The sequence below is a fragment of the Cyrtonyx montezumae genome, unplaced genomic scaffold, assembly GCF_038088225.1.
Source record: "Cyrtonyx montezumae isolate F1298 unplaced genomic scaffold, pur_monq_1.0 scaffold_8, whole genome shotgun sequence".
In the NCBI taxonomy this organism is placed as follows: Eukaryota; Metazoa; Chordata; class Aves; order Galliformes; family Odontophoridae; genus Cyrtonyx; species Cyrtonyx montezumae.
In genome coordinates this window covers 116,026,896-116,050,369 of record NW_027072089.1, presented here as the reverse complement: position 1 = coordinate 116,050,369, position 23,474 = coordinate 116,026,896, and the positions used below count along the sequence as shown (strand labels likewise).

General features: G+C 34.9%; 1 protein-coding gene across 1 annotated transcript in view; it reads right to left on the bottom strand.

The window, feature by feature from the left end:
• AGMO (alkylglycerol monooxygenase) overlaps nt 1–23,474 on the bottom strand; it is a 182,658-nt gene that overhangs the window by 53,534 nt on the left and 105,650 nt on the right. The window contains exons 12-13 of the mRNA XM_065752692.1: nt 20,182–20,264; nt 18,980–19,085 (exon numbers count right to left, since the gene is read on the bottom strand). Of these exons, the coding sequence (XP_065608764.1) occupies nt 18,980–19,085; nt 20,182–20,264 (189 nt within the window). The remainder of the gene's footprint in view (nt 1–18,979; nt 19,086–20,181; nt 20,265–23,474) is intronic.

The window sequence follows — 23,474 nt, the reverse complement described above, 5'->3', positions numbered from 1 at the left end:
GCTTCAGACTTAATAAAGGAATTGTTTTCCCTTGGGTTCACAGAACTGGGAAGAGGTATAAGAAAGTTCAAAACTAGAATTAATGGAATAATTTCACTTTTTAAAAAATTTGTCATTATTATCCAGTTCAGGTGACTAGAGAACACTGGCATTTAAATCTATATCATGGTATCAGTACAAAAACATACACATTTCAGACACTGAAGTATACATTAACTTACTAATGTGAATTTAATTTAAAATGACAATTTACCTTCATACTGCCACAGCGCATGTAAAAGATTTATTTGTATATCTAAATGAAGCATAACAGAGAGCCAAATAGGAGTATATTACCCTGTGAAGCATCTATATATTTCTCATCCCTATTCAATTTCTACTCTACTGTGTGGTAATTAATACTGGTCATTTACTATGACAGCACTGTCAGGCAACCAAGTGTAACCTATACCACATACAGAAAAGTTAAAACACCAAGGTTTATACTTCTCTACACGTAAAACATTAAAAACATGTCTGATTTATGACTGAAAAGGCAACAATATGGTGATCAGTTCCTCCCTACCAACACTATCTTATGCCTAGATTCAGCTGATCAGGACAGATAAATGGCAGGGATTTTACTATGCAGATCTAAGAAAATGCAATGCTTTAGAAGGACTTGATCAAGTTCAGTGGCAATCAAGTGTCTGAGGTTAGACATGCATGCAAAATTGTAAGCACGGTTACCTATAAACAGCAGCAAAATTCTTGTGTCTTACTTTGCAGATTTGTTTAATGCTTGGTCACTAGGCAATTAACTACTAGATTTTCAATACAGAATTTCCCTTAATGCATCTAGTAGCTATTCATGAAAGAGTTAAGACACTTGTCTAGCCATATCACAAGAAAAATTTGGTTCTTGGCGCATCTTGTCTACTAGTTACCTTCTTTCAAGACCTCCTATTAGCCATAGCAAAGCACTCCCATGACCAGTGTTATGTCATAAATCCCTCCTTGAGAATTCTTAAGATATCTTTGGCTGAAAATCATCTGCTTAGACAGAGCAGTGATGTAAGAGATCAGTTCAGTGAAAGAAAGGAACGACTAGATAGAACAAACTCAAATACAAACATTCAGGCATAGGCTCAAGATTGACATCTATGGCAAGACAGTAGATGATAGGAAACTGAATCCATGCAGTCAGAAGCATGGGATACAAGAGCAAGAATTTTAAGGCCACTGAATATTAAGACAAGAAGTTTGAACTCCCTATGATTGAAGTTAGTGAAGGTTCAAGAAAAATGTGCTATGATAACAGTTATCTGTCAAGGCATTACTATGCTGTACTTACCTTTCACCGTGGAAAAAAAAATAATTTAAACACAGTCTCTTGAAATGCACTTGCAGTTCTAGTTTGTGGACTGAGCTAATGACAACAGTGATTTTCTTCCTTAAGTGCTCTTCCTACAGCCTTCTGACAAAAACCAAAACACTATCAACACAACACTAATACCAATTTATATATCAATATAATCATATGCTGGCTACATATGAATAAAGGCATATTTAATGCTTCAGATTCATAGTGGTCACCTTCATTATGACAGTTCTCAATACAGATTTGCTTAGACATGGTCTGCCTAAAAGTGGAAGATAAATCTGCTTCATGGGGCAGAGATTCCCCGTTAGAAATGAATAAGGCAGCGATCATAAGACCACTCCTACACTTCATTATTTCCTCAGATATTTACAATCCATGCCTCTGAAATAGCTAGAAATAGCTTTGTCTCTGTCAAGGACCAGTTAGGGTCAAAACTCAGGTTCTCTCTACCTCAAGCACTATGCTGTAAATTAATTTTAACCATTCTAACACATCTAAACATGGAAATAACAGATTCAAGGAGAATTTCACATTCAGAGTCCCTGTCAAATTTGGCCCAGTTAATCCTTTAATTGGATGTTGAACTTTTTAAGTACAGAAACAGAAACTGAACATACTGCTGATATAAGAACATATGGGGAAAAACAGCATGTGCATAACTGGTAAAAAAAATCAGTGGATTTAGCTTTAGAAAATACTTTTAAAAATACAGGAAAACATTGGCAAAGGGTTTTGTTCATTGTCTAATAGAAAACAGAATCCAGACATATTTAACTATATTATTTTGTGCTAGCATGGACGATATAGATGACAACATTTAATGAGTTTCCCAAAATTTATTTCAAATTAGTGCTTTACAGCTTAAAATGAATACCAGTGCTGGCAGGTGTCAAGACTCAACAGCAATTTACTTTCAGAGGAATGATGCAAATTACACACTTGAATTCTACAAAGAAAAGAACAGCAGTAAAATGTAGAGTGACGGTACTATGAAGTTTGCAAGCAGTGTGACGGATCAGCTTCCTGATAGATCTGGTTTACTCAGCACAACAAAATCTTTCTGACTAGCATTTATGGCAGTGCTTGCTTAAATTTAACTATGAAATTAAACGTGGTAGTAGCTGGAAAACTTAGTATATTTCCTTCTGTTTTTGGAGTCTACTGATATGTTTTTGCTCAAATTTAATGTTTTTTTTTTTATTATTTTAATAACATGAATGTACAAGTCCTCCAATTCCTTCCCTGGAACGATACAATTAAAAAAGACAGTAAAATAGATAGTACATTCAACTAGGATACAGCAATATTATGGTAAGGAATTATGTAAAATTGTGAATTGGTAATGAAAACTGTGTATTATATAGCTGCATGCAACTATATAATAAATAGTGCATGCTGTGTCATTCTTAATAGTTTGAGTTGCCTTTTTTTTTCCTTTTAATTGTTAATCATTCTTATATTTGTTTGAAAAAATATTGTATAAATATGTTATCTGAAAAAGTAGCTAACCTATAAAAGTTGCTTGGAATTTGTAAAACTGCATTATTAACCTTAAACAGAAATAGAAGTAACAGACATAATAAAGTTATAAACCCAGGGTGAGCATGTGAGATCAGTAAGTGAATTCAGACATATAAAAGCTTCTCCATAGCCAAAGAGAATTTCCAGCATTTCAGACCAGTAAGGTAACTGCCTTGTGTAAAGGGATCAGGTTAGTGGAAAGGAAAATACAGAGTACAGTCCTGCAAAGATTTGAAACACATGCTTAACTTCATGCATCTAAAAAGTCCCATTAATGTGAAGTTAAGCATGTGTGCATGTCTTTGTAGGATTATACTCAAGTGATACCCCTTTGATGAATGTTGCTTCCTGTGTTAGCAGGGAATGGTATTTGATCAGGCCAGCATGAGGTTAAGCGCCCTTTATCTTTAACCTCTCCACTTAGGACCCTGCTATGCTGGGGGGGTAGGGGGGGAGTGTGGGTGAGGTGGAGAAAAGTAACACCCAGCCCTGAAGGTGTATAGTTCAAATTTGGGTTATTTCAAGGAAGAGATCCTCTGCAACAGCTGATATTGCAGGTCTAGTTGTAAGATTTGTACTCTGCAGATTCCTGAACAACTTTGGGTTTCAGACAAATTCCTGACAAAAATACTTGTACTCTTTTTTCATAAATTATAGCTAGTGATTTAATATGGAAGTAGCTCTGGTGATTTGCAGAATAAGTCTGTTGTGCTGATAATACACATTTCATTTTACTTTCTCTTCCCCTCCACCTAGAACTGCCGGAGGGCCAGTTCTGTCTATAACCATATGAGGTGTTTTTTTCCCCTCCAAGAGTGATCACCAAATATCTGCTTAATGTACCACACTGAAAAATCATATGCTTAAGCTGAGCTAGCTTAAAGGTTCTTCAGGAGTTCTAACCACTTTAGGACTAACACAGCTGTTTCTCATGGGACAGATGTGCCATAATAGATCACGGAGCTTTGTGAGGAATACAGAGGAGAAACAGGACAGTGTTTCTTACTACACTACAACTTCCTCTACGGCTTAAGGTCTTTAACAGTGTAATTTCAGAAGCTCCATACAAACAAAGTAATTATGCCAAATAAACGCTTTATAATACGGGAATTCTTGGACGGGTTTTCTATGCAGTCAAACTAAGACAGACGTCATCTTCCTCATTAGTCACCAATTTAGCAATAGGCAGACAGGGATCCTTGAAGTTTTTATTCTAACTTTAGAAGTACTTAAAGAAGCTTAAGTTTTTCCCACAAGTTAACTGAAAATATATATTTTGCTACTCTTCTTCCAAACAGAAGCTAATAACTACGTAAAGCTACGTGCGTTATGCCTTAGAAAAACACAACTTGACTGCATTGTGCCATTAGGCTTAAACTGCACATGCTTCCTAAAATGAAAAAGTCAAAACATGTGAGATATATCAAAGAAAACTTAGCAAAAGGACAAAACAAACCCATTCTAGATCTCTTCATGAAGAAAACCAAATGAGGATTATTAATGGCAAAATATTTAGTGTCTGTGAAAAATTTTGTCAAACTAAGCTGATCCAGAATACTAACAGTACAGAAAGCTGAAAAGTACTGTGAAATAAATACTTTATAACATACTGTTTTAGTATTCCATATATTGTTTTAACAGGAGTGGATTTGGATATATGCATTTAAATAAGAAATTGTATTAAAACTAATAACTCATCCATTATAATAATTAAATTATAGCATCCCTGAATTACAGTATGTGATTGCTTTGAATATTCCTGTGTTTACAGCTAACACTCTTTTCCAGTTTTTATTATCACCTTGTTATTCCCATTCTTCCTTCATGATGTTATGGTGATTAAATAATATGTGACTAAAAAATAGCAGCCTTTCATACTTCAATCCCCGACTTCCCCTGGGGAAGTGGATTACTGCATCATAATACTGGTATCTGTTAGTTAATGCTATGGGCTTCACTCAACTTCAAAGAAAGATATTAAAGGCTCGTTTTCCACTACAAGGCAGGTGTATTTTTATTAGCTCTTTTTCAAAATTGCTATGACTTCACTTGTGGATATCCCGCCAAAAGCCATTATTGAAAGCTGGACTATAATTGCTAAGGAACATGCAATGTCTGAAGCACTAAACCAGTGTTACTGCAATCCTCCAACAATTGACTGAAACCAAGTGTTACATCATTAAAGCTGAATTACAACACACCCATGGCGTGTTTTCCATGTGTGCTATTTTAAACAATAGTAGAGAAAAATCTGGCTATAAATCCACTGATCTCCAATTTGTTCAAAATTCACGAACAATGAGGGCTGTCTGACAGGCTCTGCTGGCTACATTTTAGTCAGAAACGTCACGCACCATAATTAAATGTCTGTTTGGCTTTTACTGGAGATGGAAATGCTAGCTTAAGTTATAAATTTAAACAACCTGTCACAAGGGGAGACACCACATTTGTACAGTTTAGGAAAGTTTAGCAATTGTAATTGCTCCAGGAAAGACAAATAAACTAATGGAAACTGTTCTATTTCTTAATTGGCTTCGCATAGGAAAAAAATAAGCTAATGTGGTTATGATATAGCATTCGTCTGGATTGGACCCTGTTCTTTGCTTTGGTAGAAAAAGTTAATACAGCAATGCTTTCCATCACTGTTGCTTGATTTTCACTGAGATGTTAACTGAAGAGTATGATGATCACAACTTCTAGGCTAAGAGAGGATGCCACTGACAAGTGGCAACAAAATATCATCAGTCTTCCAGAAAAACGTTTAATTCAATACAGCACAGTTCACTCTGATACGATCCAAGTGGAAATATTTTGCCGTCACACTGGTATGCGGAGGCTATTATAGTTTAAGCAAATCCTGCAATTTTTCTACTCAGCTTCAGAAAATTTTACAGTGCCCAGATTCCAGTGGAAAATATTTGATCACTCATATGCTTGGATAGAAATTTGTCACCTGGAATAGAAATCAGGGTAAACCTGCCAGCATCCTTATGCAGACAGGCTCTGCAAATATATACTAGGCAAGATCTCTGCCAAATAACTTGTGTCTGGCCAATACCACCTTTCAAGTAGCCTGTGAATACCAGTTGCCAATAAAGATTCATTATACCATGCATACGTAAATATTATTTTAGCTTTTGCATCTACAGTTTTAAGCTTACACAGTAGCAATTCATTTGCTCTCCACAAATTACCTGTCTGCAAGTTTTGGTGAAGTAGCCAATCACAATATTCACACTTCTCACTAGCTGCTAAACAATATTCTTCTTTTACTTAAAATAGATCACTGTCAGATGCAAACATTTCCAAGTTATGTTTTTCACTAACACACAAAGTCAGTATTATGACTATTTTAAAACAGTAATAACACGCAAAACTTTATAATAAATGTTATAATAATCATCAAAAAGTTTTCTGGCTGCACTTCTTTTCAAGAAGCTTCTAATCATGAAGCTAATGGTTTTATAATCCACTGAAATGTAAGTCAATGTGTAATCTCTTACACTTCTGAAAGCACTAATATAGTATTTTTTTGTATTAATTAAATATATCTCAACCTTTCTCCATACTGAAACTTCAGAACCATTCATTCAGGTACAGATTCTTGAGACTATTCTCAATTTGAGCACTGGGTAGTAGTCACTAAAAAAATAAGAACACTTCAGCAGGATGTTTGTAACCATTTACTTTCACTACAGATGTTTGCTATACGCTTTCATTTTCTCTTGTGAAAAAATAAATAATCACCAACTCAGATGAGACTCCTTCAGAATGCTCTTTAGTTTTTCACAATTTCACTAAACTTACCATTATAAAATTCCTCAAGCAGTTAATTTAATTTTCACTTCAGTTTTACCACTATTGTCACCTATTACAATTTCAAAGAGAACAATCCTGTGAATAGCTATTAATGTTTGATTCCAAAATGTCATAGAAATATCATTTAGCAATATAGTTCTTTTCCATAACATTTTCTCATTTACCTGATAAATCAAGTTGCTTCCTGTTCTCCTTCCTTTGTTTTAATTGCATTTTTTCCACACCAGTTCATCACTTATTCCTCTCTTTCCTCACTTCAGAAATTCTCCCAGTTTCCTTACATCTCTCTAGTAACTCAAGTATTTTAAGATCTCTCCTGAAACCTCTATATTGTTAATGCATTCTTGCATACAGACACTGCATTAATTTTCTTCCTCTGGATACACACCTATGTGCCTAAGTGCAAGTGTAGAAAGCTAATAAATGTTTAGCCCAGACTATATATTATATGTATTTGTCTTCTATAAAGTTGGCAGTGGCAGTATATATGCAAGAAAACATAGACAAGTCAGGAAAGATAATGGCAGAGATTTAATTTCTTTTTAGCACTGATTTCTAAATCTTCCAGTGACTGATTTGTCAATAGTATTGTTTACAACATTGTCACCACTTCCTCAATTTGTTCTGCGTTTTTCAAAGACAGTGCTGCATGAAAAATGACTATGCCACTGATAAATCGTCAGCAAGGACTCTTCATATATGGTGTTAGAGCAATCTATTGCAGCTGGGCCCTAGTTACCAAAGAATTTAATTTTCATGGGCTTTAAAAAAATTAAATATGCTACATTACAGTGAATATAAGGATAAATCTGTTGTACATTTGGATGTTTTTCTTTACATAAGGATTTTATATATTTTTTTCTTTTCCTGAAAGATATTGTTTAGGTTTGGTATGAAGTCTTTTCTATACAATTACATTCAGTTTTTCAGTCATTATTTATATTTATCATTATGCTTAAAGTTTCTCTGTCATTATTTGCAGCTTAGATACACCATGGCTTCCTTGTGCAAGCTCTGTTCCTGTTCTACATTTGTAGTCCTCCACATAACACTACCCCCAGCTCAAACTCATGCAGATTCCACTCACTTCACCAAGACTTGCTTTCACACCCCACCAATCATCACACTGCAAACTTCTCAATATTTTTCTGTGCCTGATTATCACCCTAAGTTAAATAAAATTTATATCATCTCTTCTTCCAAATAGATTTTGCTTTCCTTCCCTGTAAGCCAGATATCATCATCACTGTTTGTCTGCCATCTCTTAGTGCTTGATTTCCATCTCTCTCAAGATCACTACATGAGACATGCCGATTCTTTCTAAACAACATACCTGAGATAATCAGTCTTATTCATTGGATTCTCACCCAAGACCTTTTGTCTTCTATCATCTCCAGTAATGCAATTCTGTTTATATCTCAATAAGATTCACAGAGAATGTTCCCTCCAAAAATGAGTGTCTTAACCCCTCTAGCCCCTTTATTGATCAGTGGCAGTTTTGAAGTAGTACATAGCTACTTACAGTCCTTTATAGCCTCATTTTACAGTCTCACTATTGCATTAAAATGCTAAGTTGCTATTGTGAAGGTGTAGCAAGATGCTTCAGGTCCTCCTCAGTACAGTGAAAGCCAAAAATACTTGAAGAATAATATCCCTAAGTCAACAAATAAACAGGGAAAGAGTGCTTTTACCTTTAAATATTTTGAATCTTGGAAAAAAAATATTTGGAAAGCATTAAAAAAACTGATTAGCAAGAAGGTTATTTTAAATTTGTTTTTCTCACCATGTGAGAATCACTGTTTGCACTGAAGGGGAATTTATTTACATTGATGATTACTTTTTTTTTTTTTTCAATTATCTTAACATTAAGGGCAAAACATAGAAGGAAAGTAAGTCGCTGAACTCCTGAATTACTCTGATAACAAAGCAATCTATTCTTCCACTCAGCAACATACTTCAAAGTGCAAATACAACCAGAATTTTTCAATTTTTTTTGTTCCCATTAAAATGGAACAACTAGGTGTTTCATGTGTTTCATGCAATGCTAAGCATTATTTTAAGCTACGTGGTATGAAAATGCTGGATGAAAATGAGCTCCAGAGAGCTAGCATTCCTTAAAAAGCATAGTACATGAACAGTTACACATGCATAATTGTATAATTACACTTGATGGCAGCAATAGCACATTGAGAAGACTATTAATATCAGCTAAAATCCGTGGAAATCTCACGAAGATTAATATCTTCTAAATATACAAAAAAGGTGACATTTGGGTGCAGATTATATTTTAGTTTTACATTTCAGCATGACAATTACCATGAAAGAAAGGATCAAAGCCAAATGGCACAGCTGGCAGCTTGAGAATAATTTAAGAGGTGTACTGGCAATATTTTTTTGGTTTCAGTAAGATGGACTGCATTAACCATAATAGGGAAATGATGGTGAAGAAAAGTCACACAGTACTCTTACCTGGCCTAAGTACAGCATTAACTGAACCTGTGGTTTTGACTACTTCCAAAAAATATTAGGGAAGAAAGCTTCTGTTAATGAATATGAACAAGAGCAATATTTCATCTGTATCTTGGGGCAAAAAACACCATCCCTAGACAGCATTCAGGCTCAAATTAGTGATTCAGGAACTCATGAACAATGGGAAATACAATAAGCTCATCTATAAAGTATCCAACCATGGCTCTTCAATCTTGACCTCCAGTCTACAAAGAGATAATCTGTATGCAAAGATATGACTAAATATGTAAGAAATCATCGTAGTTGGACTGGATGGATGTAACATAAGCTACAGAAATGAAGCTCTCTAAACCCTGTAAAGCTCTCTAAAGTTTGACTATCATAATATAGCAGGGGTGAGATAGCTTTTGGACCAACTGTGCCCTGAATGGGCCAAAGATGATCCATCAGATCTTACCTCTGTTATTTCCTTCCATTCCGTTTTCAACCTCACTAATACATGAATATATACACAAAAATAATGGTATTTTTTATTACTGGCAAAAATAATGCTACATTTGATAGTATACCTTACGGCTACCAATTTCAAAGTCTACCATCAAAGACAACTTCACCTTGGCCTGAAGACATAAGTATGTCCTGTTTTAGCAGATTTCCTTCAAAAAACTGGACATGCAGTAGATATACCTTTATTTGTTTTGGAAAGTATTAAGCATAGCTTCAGTTCCTTAAAACTAATCTAACACCACACCTCTATTTCTACTACAATTTTTCAGAGGATATTTTCATTCTGAAGACTGAAAACTGTCTACTCAGAAACTAAATATTTGTCCACACATGAGCACTCAGAAAACCAGAATCTCCATTTGCAAGTGGATTGTAGATTCCACAAAATTACAGGCTTATATGATCAAATACATGGACTCTAACACATGTAGACTTTAAAACTGTACAGTGCGCACACTGCAGCTGAATAGTATTACAGAAGCAAAATAAAATAATGGAGACCACATAATTTTGTCCACACAAAGGTCAAAATAAAATAGCATTCAATTGTTTCTTGTTATTCAATAGAATACATTGACAGCTATGCAACTCATACACACATTAAATATTTTTATGTTGGTTTGGTTTTCACAGATCAGGATCAGCTCTCCTTCAAGTTGTGACAGGTTTCCTAAAACCTTGGATCCACTACCAAGATTTTCTTACACCAGAAGTAGTTGTTTCAAACAAGCCATCAGTATGTAAAGTATAAAAACTGAAACAATCAGGGCCTGAAAAAGCTCATTTGGATCCAAAGCTCTCACACTGTACCAACGCAACAAACTACGTTAAAAAATAAGCAAACCCTGTTAAGTTTTATGTATCTCATCTCACTAATCAAAATCTTAGGTCAACATGTAGCCACTCCAGATGAAACTCTATTCCCTCACTACTCTTCGAAACAGAGGTAGGACAATTTACTCAAATGGTTTATTTCTTGAAATATGTGATTCTAATATTAACAAGCTTAGATTAACTTGAAGATTTAATTTTATATTAAATTGAGAAGATCAAACATGTTTTATTTCAAGCAATATTTAGTAGATGTAATTGGGGGTATTGGCCCAAGATAAAAATTCAAACTTTCTAAAACTGTGTAAAAATTTAATTTTTGAAAATGTCTGGACTAATGTTTTTCTTCTTTTTATTTTTCAAGTTTTTACAATGAATTATTTTATTAAAAAGTCTACTTATTGTCACAATTTCCTTTTACCTTTTCCCTTTTTGTACACAGAAAGAAAAAAAATAAAGAAAAAGGAGAAAATAAAGCAGAAAATGCATTTTTCAATGCTTTTAAATATTTAAATTATAAAGCTTATTCCAAACTTTTATACAGAGTTCATGGCAAATCATATTCAGATGTGCCTTTATTTTTTAGAGCTTATTAAGCTGTTATTGTAGTTGTTGATATGTTGGTAACATTTTTCTGTTTCATTTACAAGTTTATGGCAGCTGAATTCCTGCTTCTTATGAACGATACGTTCTGGAGAAGCACTTTAAGGAGGACAAGATAACCCTAAAAGTTAATTAACAATTTCAACAGTATTGATAAGACAATAGGAATGGGCACAGTTCAGAGTAATGCTTTCATGAGGAGTGAAGAGAGACCAACAAAATATTAGAATTAGACTCCTCCTGTACTAGAAAATACCCAAAGTCCACACAGAACTGAAAAAAAAGTATACATGAAAAAAAAATAAAAACAATGTTTAAGTTGCATTTAATTGAAAGTTGAAAATAAGAAATGACTATGATGACACACAGCACATGTAGGTGGTTAGGCACTTTTGTATATGCATAAAGACAAGTATCTGCCCTAATATTTTATACTCTAACTAGGCTGCAGATAAAGGAAAATGGAGAGAGCTACAGAGATATGTAGCAATACAAAGGAAAATGAAGAGAGATACAGAGATATGTACCAATGCAGTTAACTGTCAGATCCTGTTTCTTAACATTCTGCTTTTTGGTTTTACTTAACATTTCACCTTTCTTTGTAGCCAACTTACATGAAGCCAACAAGAAGAGAAATAAATATAGCCAGATTTATATTCATACACAGATGTGCAATGAAATCAATAGCTACGGACAAAATATAGAAACATTTCCTTATAAAAGCCTAAAATATTCAAACCAAAACCAGGCATTCTCAGCTGTGTATTAGCTTCCAATCAGCAAAATAAACAATTTACTCTGGGCATTTCATGGGCTCCTCATAAAGATAAACCAAACTAATTCTGTCAGGACAGACACGATGATTCCCAGACTCCATGGGGGGTTTCTGCATTGTTTTTCCTTAGTTTCAACTGACAACTAGAGCTTTATATGTACTTTTTTTCCCCATAACACCTATTTCTAACTTTTAAATATACAAAATGTTGTGTGTTCTACATTTGGGAATCGGCTGTTAAACAGAGCATTTGCTAATCTTCTTTCATCAGGCAATTTTTATTTGGCATTGGCAGGAAAAGGAAATTTTAAAACATTCTATTTGCCTTGCTTAATACCCAAATATAAAAATAAGTATAGCATTGTTGATTTCTTCATATCCCCTGACTCTATAAACATCATAGAATGTATGCAAAAAAAAAGGCAGTAATAAAATAAATAAATCAGAGCAAAGATAACAGCTTGATTTTATCAAACTGAACTATTACTCCCTTTATACAACAAGCACTGGCTGGTTAGAATTTAGAATGCAACTACCAAATTGTCATAAACCATTTTTCAGTGGCTATTTCATGTGCTGTAGTAGATAAAAAATAGATTCAATTTGTACTGTGATTTTCCTTTCTTGTTCTTCTTTAAATGCTACTGGAAAAAATAGAGGCTGTGCAAAACAACTATCCAATAGTTAATTTTGATAAAATATACTATACAACATTTTGTTTTATTCTTTCTTTTCTAAATACAGGTATTTGTTTGGCTCTTCTGTGGCATACATTACAATCTGGATCTGTGAGTCTCATGCAGCCATTATCCCTAAAATGTTAAATATTTATAGCTACCATGTTATTGTTACTCCTACAAAGTCGAATGAGATGCTTATAGGAAGAATAATCTCATACCCTCTTCTCCCTCATAAGACATAATTGGGTAACCATGGTCCACATGCTCTTTCTACAGACAGTCTTTTTTTTCCTCTTTACATCTTGTGAGCCAAAAATACCCTAAATGCTTTAAACACTACGCTGGTTCTTTGTGGTCACCTTGTATCTGTCAAACCCAGATTTATTCTGCATCAGAAATAGCTGGCTTAATTAAAGCTGTCATCTCCTAAAAGCTAATTCAGTCCCTCCGCACGTCATGTCTAGGATAAAATTCAAACTAAGTCATCTGCCTTCATTGTCTTGGCAATATATTCACAGCTTTTCTGTTTAATACTGGGACAATTCCCACCTCTCAGTTGCAACAGTTTTGGTGTCAGACTACCTGATTTCACCACAAAGTCCACTTATTTGTTGTATCAGGTAGACCTATTAAACACACTCATGCAGACACGTGGGATTGGTTAATAACAGCCACACTGTGAAGCCCACGTGCACATCAGCCGTACATGGTAAGGCTGGCAGGCTCCTTGCTCTGGAGTGCTGTGCGTGGCACAGGGATAAGGGCATCATTTGATGCATTCATTCAGGAATTGTTTTCTGCCTCTTTCCCACTACATGCACAGGCAGGAAACCTCAACAAGTAAGCTGGTGTCTCTCATTCATCCTACCCTTGCCTTTGTTGATTTACATTATGTTATACCTTAGATCACAAATGAACATAGAACATATAGAAAAGCATAAATTGATTGGCAAGCACTGGCTCTGTCAAGAAACATGAACCTGCTTTGACTGCATTTGCATCTCCTCTACAGAATCTAAGCCACAAAGGTCCATCACTTTCACTCTAGTGGCCTTTCACTCTAGTTTATGCCAGCACTGCCTGAATAGTGGTGCAAAGATACCTCTGTGCAAGTACAGATGACTACTTCTGCAAACAAGGCACCCTCCAAGAGTTCCTTCACTGGAAGCTGCTGCTTAGGTATTTACTATTATTATTATTAATCATTATTTATTTCTCTCTGAGAGAAGATAAAAATGACAAAAGTTTTCCCTAAAAGCACTATCTTCACAGTATAAATCTAGGTATAAAACAACTCAATTCTTTTACTCATTAAAAACAAAATTGCCAGCTAACGCTTCACTACTAGAGCTGCAATTGCACAGATAAACACATCTACCCATGTGGAGTGTTCTCAGCTGTCACCAGAGATTTATATGAGTGAAGCAATTCATTGGTATGGAGAAGATTTCTATTATTACCCATGTGTCATGATGTAGAAAAGAATGCAGTTTGATGAGGTTTGTAGCCTTCCTGGCTTTTAGAAGAAATTATGCTTTGACTTATGAACTAAACCAGTCTGCAATGCAAATTAGTAACAATGTGTGAGAAATGGCACAACTTGATCTTTATAAAGACACTTTCAGTTTTGAAATTTTCAGTTATGCATCCATCTCATTTGGCATGGTTGTTATCTTTAAAATGCATACACACACAAGCCAAACCCTAACTGCTCAGAAGGGTCAGAATATGAACATCAGAACTATTAATGTGAATGTTATTTTCCTATTCATCTATTTAGCAGGAGCTGAAAATAAAATACAAAACTGCTAGACAGTATAAGTGAATACAGATTTTCTATTTTCAGAATACCACCTTTGCTTTATCTTTGACTACACACTTATGATTTCTATTAAGTATGACTACCTCCTTGTCTCACTTAACAATTAAAGTGACAAAAGTAATAGCAGATGACTCTTTCATATTTAAAACTGCAGCAAGCAGCCCATAGCTTGCATTTTATTACAACCAGTCGATATTGCCTAATAATTGCAAGGTAATTGAAAAGATCCTGATAATAAACCACCGGCTTACTTTTTTTGTTCAGACAAAATAAACATATTAACTCAATTGAGGCATCATTTTAATGACACATTAGATAGTTTCCAATTTGCCTTGATTTTTGTTTTATTTTATGATTGTAAATAAACCCTGGAAAATTCCTTCCCCGATTTTACCACCTGAAACTGCAGCTGTTGGCTGACACTATCAAAGCCTCGCAATTCCGAACTCACGTGCAAATCTCATCAAGTGCAGACACTTCTAATTGATTCCAGAAGTTTTTCTTTTGCTAAGATCAGCGGGCAGAAGAAGAATAATGAGCAGCTTTTAAGCAGAGGGGGGAGGGTGTTGAGCTCAGGGAGTGGAGATTTTAAAAGCTCCAGCTCGGCTGCTCTGCCAGAAATGCAGAGCAATTTTACGGTCAATTGGCCAGAGCATCTGGAACTATACATCATAGTCTGTAGTTGATGGTGGTGAAGCCGATTCTCAAACTGGCTAAGTTTAAAATCAGTAACGACTGCTGTCACACCTAAGTGGAAACGAACTTAATCTACTGCCAGATTTTACTGTGACTTTTTCTAAGGGACATTATTCCCACTAGAGTAGTTGTCAAGAATATTAAAAGTCCAGTCTACTGCATGGCATAGCAGAAATTTCTGAATGAGTCTAACATAGAAAATACAGATTACAACTCGTGTTTATTTAATTCCATGTGTGTTGACAAGGCTTTTTATCATGAGGCATTAGTTTCCTTCCATCACTTCAAAAATACATTTCAGATACACCAGCCGATCTAGTTAGGGCACAGAGACTGCTTAAATGCTGAGGTTGTAAATCACAGCATAGGGCATGAAGCTTTCACCTTAATGGAAACCAAATATAGGATATGCTGCACTTCAAAATGTGGCACAGATGATCATAATGAGGGACCAAGGAAAAATGCCGCAGAGCAGAAAACTATCGTTGATGTGGAAATAAGTTCTTATGAGTAAATGTTTGTTTTAAGTCAGTACTCATAAGTCAGTATCCTGACTCTGGGAAATTGCACTAAGAAACAAGTGAGGCAACAGCAAGTCTTTGTATAATGAAAAGAGAAGTAGTGTGGCTATACATCACGTAAAGAGGGACTGCTGTGGAATGCTGAGTACAGTGCAAATCAGTTCTTTAATAAAGAGATATTATATATTTCACCCAGACAAATTAGCTGACATACTCATAAGAAATATAAGAATTGCATCGAAGACCAGAGAAGCAGTCCATTTGGTACAGAATACTGTCTCCAAAAACGTTTGGAACAGCTGTATCTACTGATCTTATATACTCTGGAGAAGTAAATAAATAATTTGACCACAAAGAAGTTCATTTCTGCCTTCATTAGTTAAGGGTTGAATTATAACCTGCTGCACAAGACTCTACATATATTCCAGTACTGGTTATTTTTCCAATGGAACACATGCCCGTACAAAATAGAAAACAAGTACTTCATTTAAGATTTTACAAAGGTATACATCCTCTTTTTCTCTCTTTTCTTCAGTGAAACCTGCCCCAGATCTTTATCCTTCCCACCCATTAATAAATACATGACTGTTGATGGTTTTGTAGCCAAGCAGTACAGGAAGAATCTGGGTGTACAGACCTATTCTCAGATATAAAGACTTAGAAAAAAAGAATAAAAAATAAAAAAAGGTAAAAGATAAACAGACATCAAAATAAACATCTGCATTTCTTTCTCCAGCTTTCTTCACTACCATTCCCTCAGCTTAAGTGTCACAGTAGTGAGCTGCAGCCGCTATGAGAGTTAGTGAGTATATTTCAGACAAGAGTTCCAACAACATGTCAGTGGCTCTCATTTCTACTTGCTCCTCATTAGCATTACTGTCAAGTAACAGCCAGTGCTTGACCAAAATCAGCTCATGGAACATGCTGACTGATGCCAAAGCAGAGAAGCTAGATGGAAATTCTTTGAAGAGGTGTACCATCATCACAAATTTATTTTTACATATTGTGCCTGTTGAAATGTCACATAACTGAACGTACAAGCAATGTTTTCTGCTACCTCCAGGTGGTTAGGAGACTTTGGGCCCAGTCCAACAGAAAAAGATTTGGCAATAGTAATACACATGATCATCACATTACAGACATAAAATAATCAGCCTACAGCAAGCTCACTAGGATAGGATGTGGCAGCATAGACCCTTGAGCAGAAATGCACCAGTCTTTCAGCTCTTGCAGCCTAAATCCAGTCAAATAGAATATCTCTATCACCAAGGTGTTCAGTGAATTCCTTCTCAGAAGATCTAAAAACTTCAAACTTCACTATGTCTTTGTTTCTAAAAGCCAATCAACAAAAAAAAACACAGCGACAGTCTACTTCTTTTGTCCAAGCATACACAACATACTCAGCACAAGGAATAGAAAATACATGCTGAGATGTGTAGGGTTCTACCTCATACAAGAAGAGAAGATTATTTTTCTAACTCTGATAAACTTGGAATTATTGTCTTCTTTGGAAAAGGAAAAAAAACACCATCTCTCAAGAATATGACTTGGAAGGACTTCAAATACAACTGAGCCAAGACTAGTAACCACATTACTTAATGAAGAATTTCAAAGCATAGACACATGCAATTCTGTGTTTATTGGAGCATGGACACAATTATATGAAGATAGCAGCTTCACCAAAACAAGCGGTTCTTTCTTACCTACCTCTAGCTGCATTTTCATTCCACGGACCTCTGCACTGGGGAACTTTCTTAGTCCAGAGGAAGTTAAATCATCCAATTTACATGAAGATAAATCTTTGGCTGCATCAAGCAGAGCAGCCAGGTAACTGAATTATCAGGGTAGTGAGGTTAAGATATTGGAGAAAGAGGACGAGGCTGATTCTCCTGATGGAATTGCAGTCATTGGCTGCTATTTTCACAGCCACCTGTGCTAGTGCATCAGTAAAAGGCTCTCTCCTTTCCTCTGCTCTTCCTGTTTTCTCTTATTTCTGTACTTAGTTTACACACAGAAGGTGAAAACTTCAGTAGTCTTGATAATTATCAGATGTGCTTATGAGCTGCTCTATCTCACCGTTTATAATAGCCTAAGCTTATGACAAAACTGGACCTTAAGTAAATCTATGTTAGGTGACCATTTGAGGTTTAATCACTTATTTTTACAAGTTAGAGCACTCTACAAATAACATGACATGGACAATTACTGCCAAAATCTTATTTAGTGGTTATAAAGTCTTAACGAGGAATATAGTAGAAAAACCATTGGCACAAGAAAAGTCACAATTTTCACTAATATTTAACATGACGTATGTTAGATTACAAAGGTTCATAATGTTGCTGATAACCAACTCTGCTAGTGACCAACACTAGTTAGCCTGGGAATGTTATTCACATCAGAATCTGTTACTCATCAGTGTTATCCAACTCCAGTCACACTGAAATAGTTATTTTAACCAATCTTGCTTAAATAAGAAAGTAAATTAAAAAGCAAAAGTCACAAACACAGTAAAAACATGTCCCACATACACAAAAGCAACCGCACTTAAGCAGATTAAATACCTGTTTAATCCAGTCTCACCTCTTTTTCAATGCCTAAAAGTCTGCTCCTGACATACAGTATAAATACATAGAAAAATATTTGATATTTAAAACTTTTCCAGCCTCCAAAAGTTTTGAGATTTGTTCCAGTGAAATAGGAATTACTTAATTCAAATTCAGGAATGAACATCAGGTATTCTGGTGAAGATATATGGCCATTTGTAGGGTGAATAAACCAGAAGAATAGTATCCACAGAAAAGAATGAGGTGGATGATATATTTTGCATGGCTTATCTGGGCAGTATACAGACAATCAGTATAATAAGGAAAGGCTCACCTGTCACAGATTGTCAAGACTTGCCCAAAACTCCACAGGGGAGGGATCTCCAACAAGAGAACCTTCTGAAGTGGTGGTCAGCCCTTAAATGGGGTCTGGGAGAGGTGGAGCCAGACTCCACCCCTTCCAGTCACACAGCTGCATTGCCTTCACCTGTGCTCCTGCAACTCACTCCGTGCTCACCTCAGGTGATCAATCAGTGGTTCAGGCCATGATTCAACAGTTCCCATACACCATTAATATAGTATTTTTGCAAAGACTGGTAAACAGACAGCTTTCTGACTTCTTTCAATATAAATTGGTTGTATTAAAGGAAACAATATATGTTTTTTAAAGATAAAAAATAAAATACTAAGAAAAAAAATCAACACTATTGAAACTAAGTGATAAAAATAAGGAAAGAAAATATACATTTGTAACGTTCTCATTTTTTTTTCTATGATAGTAATAATTTCTAAGGTCATTAGCTTAAACATTTCAAAATAAATGTCTTACTTCATATGCATAGTTCAACAAAGAAAGCTGATTTCTCAAGTAGCCAAGTTTGTAACCTCCTAAGAAGACTGAGCAGCGGATGATTTCCAAAATTCCCGCATTGGTTCTAGAAACAGGAAATAATGAAGATTAATGTAATCTCCTTTTTTCCTTGTTAACTTAAATGAAAATCAGAATGTAGAAATTTTATGTGAATCCTACACCTATATCAAGTCCCCTTTCTTAATCTTTCAGTTACATTTTTATAGTATACAGCTTAAATGGAGTTAGAATACTGAATCTTCTGGGATTGAGAACACACATTTGCAGAGAATGTATGTGAACTCACATACATCTTAACATCTCTCTTAATCTCAAAAATGACAATAGCAAAATTCTGCCAACTGCCATCTGAATAGCTCAGAATCTTTTCATTGGCACATTTCTGTAAATTTCTATTAATTCATCTTACCAAGTTTGTAAATAATCCTGATTTCTTTAAAAACTTATACCTATCCTGAAATAAACCATTCAGAACATAAAAGCAAAATGTAATTCTTTCCTGAAAAAGACAGTGAGTAATATGTGCAAAAGATGAGTGGCACAACAGTGAATAATCTATTCCACATTTCCATGTCAGCATAATCAATACTCTTAGTATCTCCGTAAGAAACAGTAGTTGCTCTTCAACTTTCTGTAGGGTCATAGCACTCACACAGACTACTTCCAAAGCATACATCTCACAGAGGTGGTACACTTCTCAAATTCCAGTTTGATTTGAACCCATCATGACCAAATTTAGTCCAAAGTCTATGCCACATGATTTTGCATCTGCTCTTTTTATGCAGTTTTCATATACAATCAGCCAGCTTCACACCCATGATATGCTACTAGATAGGACTGAAACGATATGGCTGAGCTTGAACAGCATTGGGACAGTCTACAGGCCTGCCAGTATTGCAGAGATGTTGACACAACAAATGCAAACACATTTGAGGACATCAGTGGCTAGTGCTTCAATACAACCCCTGACTGCTACTGGAGAACTCCTTGTTTTAATTATTGGTTATTTGTGTTTTCTCTTCTAGTCAACAGACATATATGAAACACACGTGTCAGAATATATCAGTAGTTCTTTATCAATAAAATTTTGGGCACCCTTGAGATTTACTTATAGTATTAGTAGTATTAGAGAAGGAAAAAGAAAAAGCTTTATATCTTGCCTGTTCTCCATAAGAAATCCAAAAGAGGTCAGGGATAGAATGATAATGCCAATTCTCAGTAGAATAGTTTCCTGTGATAATACCTGTTAAAAAACAGAAAAATATAAACAAAAAATATTAATTTGGGCTAATTATCTGAAGACAAGCTGAGTTTAACAGAATCATTTCAACTTTCTCTCAGTGATTTTAGTATCTGCTTCTGAAGTAATCTGTATTTTATTTTGCAAAAGTTTGCAGTAATCTCTTTTATAGTTCTTTATTTCCAAAATAATTATTAAGATATACCCTTCTGTACCATGTGCTTTCATGAATCTGCTTGATTTCCTTATGCCTTACCCCAGGAGGGAACAATCATATTTCTAAGTAAAAATCAGCTTGGCTTCATTCTATTTTTAATACCAAAATATATATTGGTGAGAGTAAGAATTCAAATAACGTGATAATATAGCTATATTTCAATAAGAAATAGTATTAATAACATTCCCTCGTGACAAATCAACACATGGTTCCCAATTCAGGAAAACTGTTCAATTCATATCATTGACTTCAATCAGACTGAAAATTTTTAAACATTAACATGTGTTATGTTATTTGGACACAGAGCAGCATAAAGATTTATGTCCTTAATATTTATATCTAATAATAGAAACAACAACCAGAAAAGAAAATTATTTTATTTGGTGAAGTCTGATATTTTTTCTTTTAATTTATAAAATATTTTTATATTCCACACAGATGCAAATCAAATATTTAACCATTTCTCTTGTTCACTCCTTTGCTTCCTCTCAAATATTAGCCTTGAAGAGCCTTTGTTTCTTCTTTAAAAAAAAAGAAAAAAAAAAAACCAGCAACAATAAAAAGACCAATATGAAAGTAGTGTATCTTGCTGAGTTATAAGAATTCTTTCTGGTTTGAACAGTGATAAAGTTTATGAACAGTATTTTCACCTCAAGATTACAGGCATTGAAAAATAAAAATCTGTGAATGTCTGCCTTGATTTCAATAAAGTCCACTTTGCAGCAAGACCACTTTCCTTCAGTGGTGGCCCCTACACTGCAAAGAGATCTAAGGTAAGTATCTGAGTGTTGGAGGCCACAGGAGAATAATCTCAAGTTTTACAGCTGTGTGAACTTATAGTGCCCATGTTTGCAAAACACATCAAACCACACACTCAGGCTGGGTAGGGTTCTGTCATTACACTGAAGAAACACAAGCACCTACTTGCATATCCTTAACGAATGGTTACTGAACAAAGAAAACAGCATCTCAACAATTCATGAGCTAAAACAGCAGCCTCACTCATTTACAAGCCAGAACACACTTCTTACAAATGACACCTGTCAAGCCACTCAGTTGCACAGATTTATACAAGGATAGATCAAATTCATTACGGGAATGCTACATTAGCAGTCTGTTCCATCCTTTCTTGTGGTAAAATTACAAAATCTCAAATTGATGATCACCATCATCATCTACTTAGTTGAAGACCTACAGAAAGGATATCCTACCCTATTCTTATATTACCCAGAGCAAATGCTACTGGTCACCACAGGAGACAGTATATTGAACCATGGAGGAAGTCTGCATAGCAGTTATGCGTGGAGACTCCTGCTTAAATCAAGAAAGTGAAAATGCTCTGATGGGGTTATCCCTTAAATCAAGGTTTTTCTCAACTAGAATACATTCTCAAATTTCCAATATAGGTTTTAAAATGTCAGTAAAAAATTACAATGAGGGAACTTTATTTATTTACTTTTTAGCACTTTGATTTCTAGAATCAAAAACTGTACAGCAACTTTCCATTGTTGTCATTGATTTATTTTGAGTGACAAAATTTTTAGACAGAACTTTTTTCATAAAAATCTGGCACAGACTCTATTTACGTATAATAAAAAGAGCAGTTCTTAAATTGCTCATCTAGCCACAGTAAATCCCCATTTAAGCTTATTATAGAAGCTGGGTCATAAGGAAATTCAAGAATTAAGAGTAAGATAGCAAAGATAAACATGATTTAGCACAGGTATAATGCAATTCACATACAAATTTCTTAGAAATGCTTGTTATGTTTTTCAGTGATAGTTCCTTGTCAGATAAAGGGTTTTCCAGGGAACTGGAACTGTAGTTCAAGATTTTTTCCTCTTTAAATTCTGTTCTCCCATTTAAATTGGAGAATTGCACCATTTTAAAACTCAGACCTGTACAGGTGACTGGTTTGGTTTTCTATGAACAGTGCAACACACTAGCTTTATAGATTCCCTAAAGATGTCTTCACACTGCCAGATCACTTGTGTGAGGAAGGGAATGTAAGGCTTTGATTCTGTCAGGTAAGATAATACATAGCAAGTCTAAATTTTGAACAGTAGTTGCTACTTTACAAGATATGGCTAAAATCACGCTTTACAGAAAAGGAATGTATAAGAAAGAACTTAGTTCCTTCAGGAACTACAAGTTCAGGAAACTTGTAGTGAAATACATCATGAAGCCATTCGGAAGTAATAGATTTTAGAGAACCAGAAAAACACAGAATAACTACTGATGTAATAGTTTGCTTTCCTAAATTTCTGCTTACAGTTCCAGTGGTATAGTTACACAATGCCTTGATTATTTTATTTACTTTCAAACTTGTATCACCCTGTGAAGTGGATGCTGACAGCTGGGGCATCCATTTTCTTGGTACTACCAAAATAAGTGAAATAGTCTGGGAGTTATATCACTAAGCTAGTTACAGTGTGAAAAGAATGTGCATTTTACAACTTTGTTAGTGCTAGCATCTTCATACCTCTTAAAATTACATGCATGGATATATATGTATAAAATAAATGAATATTTATATACTGGATTACTTGCATAAACAGCGAAGCCTGAGGGACCACAGCAGGTTTCTCAGCTGTGAGTCAGCCACAACTTTGCAATGTGGTTATTGGCTATAATTAAAAAGAAAAAAAATATTTCTGTTGGATTTTGATTTCACTGAAAGCTTTTAAAAATACCTTGGAGACTTAAAAACAAAAGAGAGTTACAGATTTTTGGGAAGAAGTTTACACTGCTTTATAATCATAGGATTTTTTTGTTTTGTTGTTGGGTTTTTGTTTGTTTGTTTGTTTTTAGTTAGGTAAAGAAGAAATAATACATTTAAACAAAGGAAATATGACATGTGTTATTAAAAGTTAATTGAAAGGTTTCAAATTCTGGATAGTTTTTTCTCCTTCTGAAGTATCACATAAATGCATTTTCTCATCTTAATATGTCTGGTGTTTCAACAGAAATGCTAGGAAATATGTCAGCATATTTCA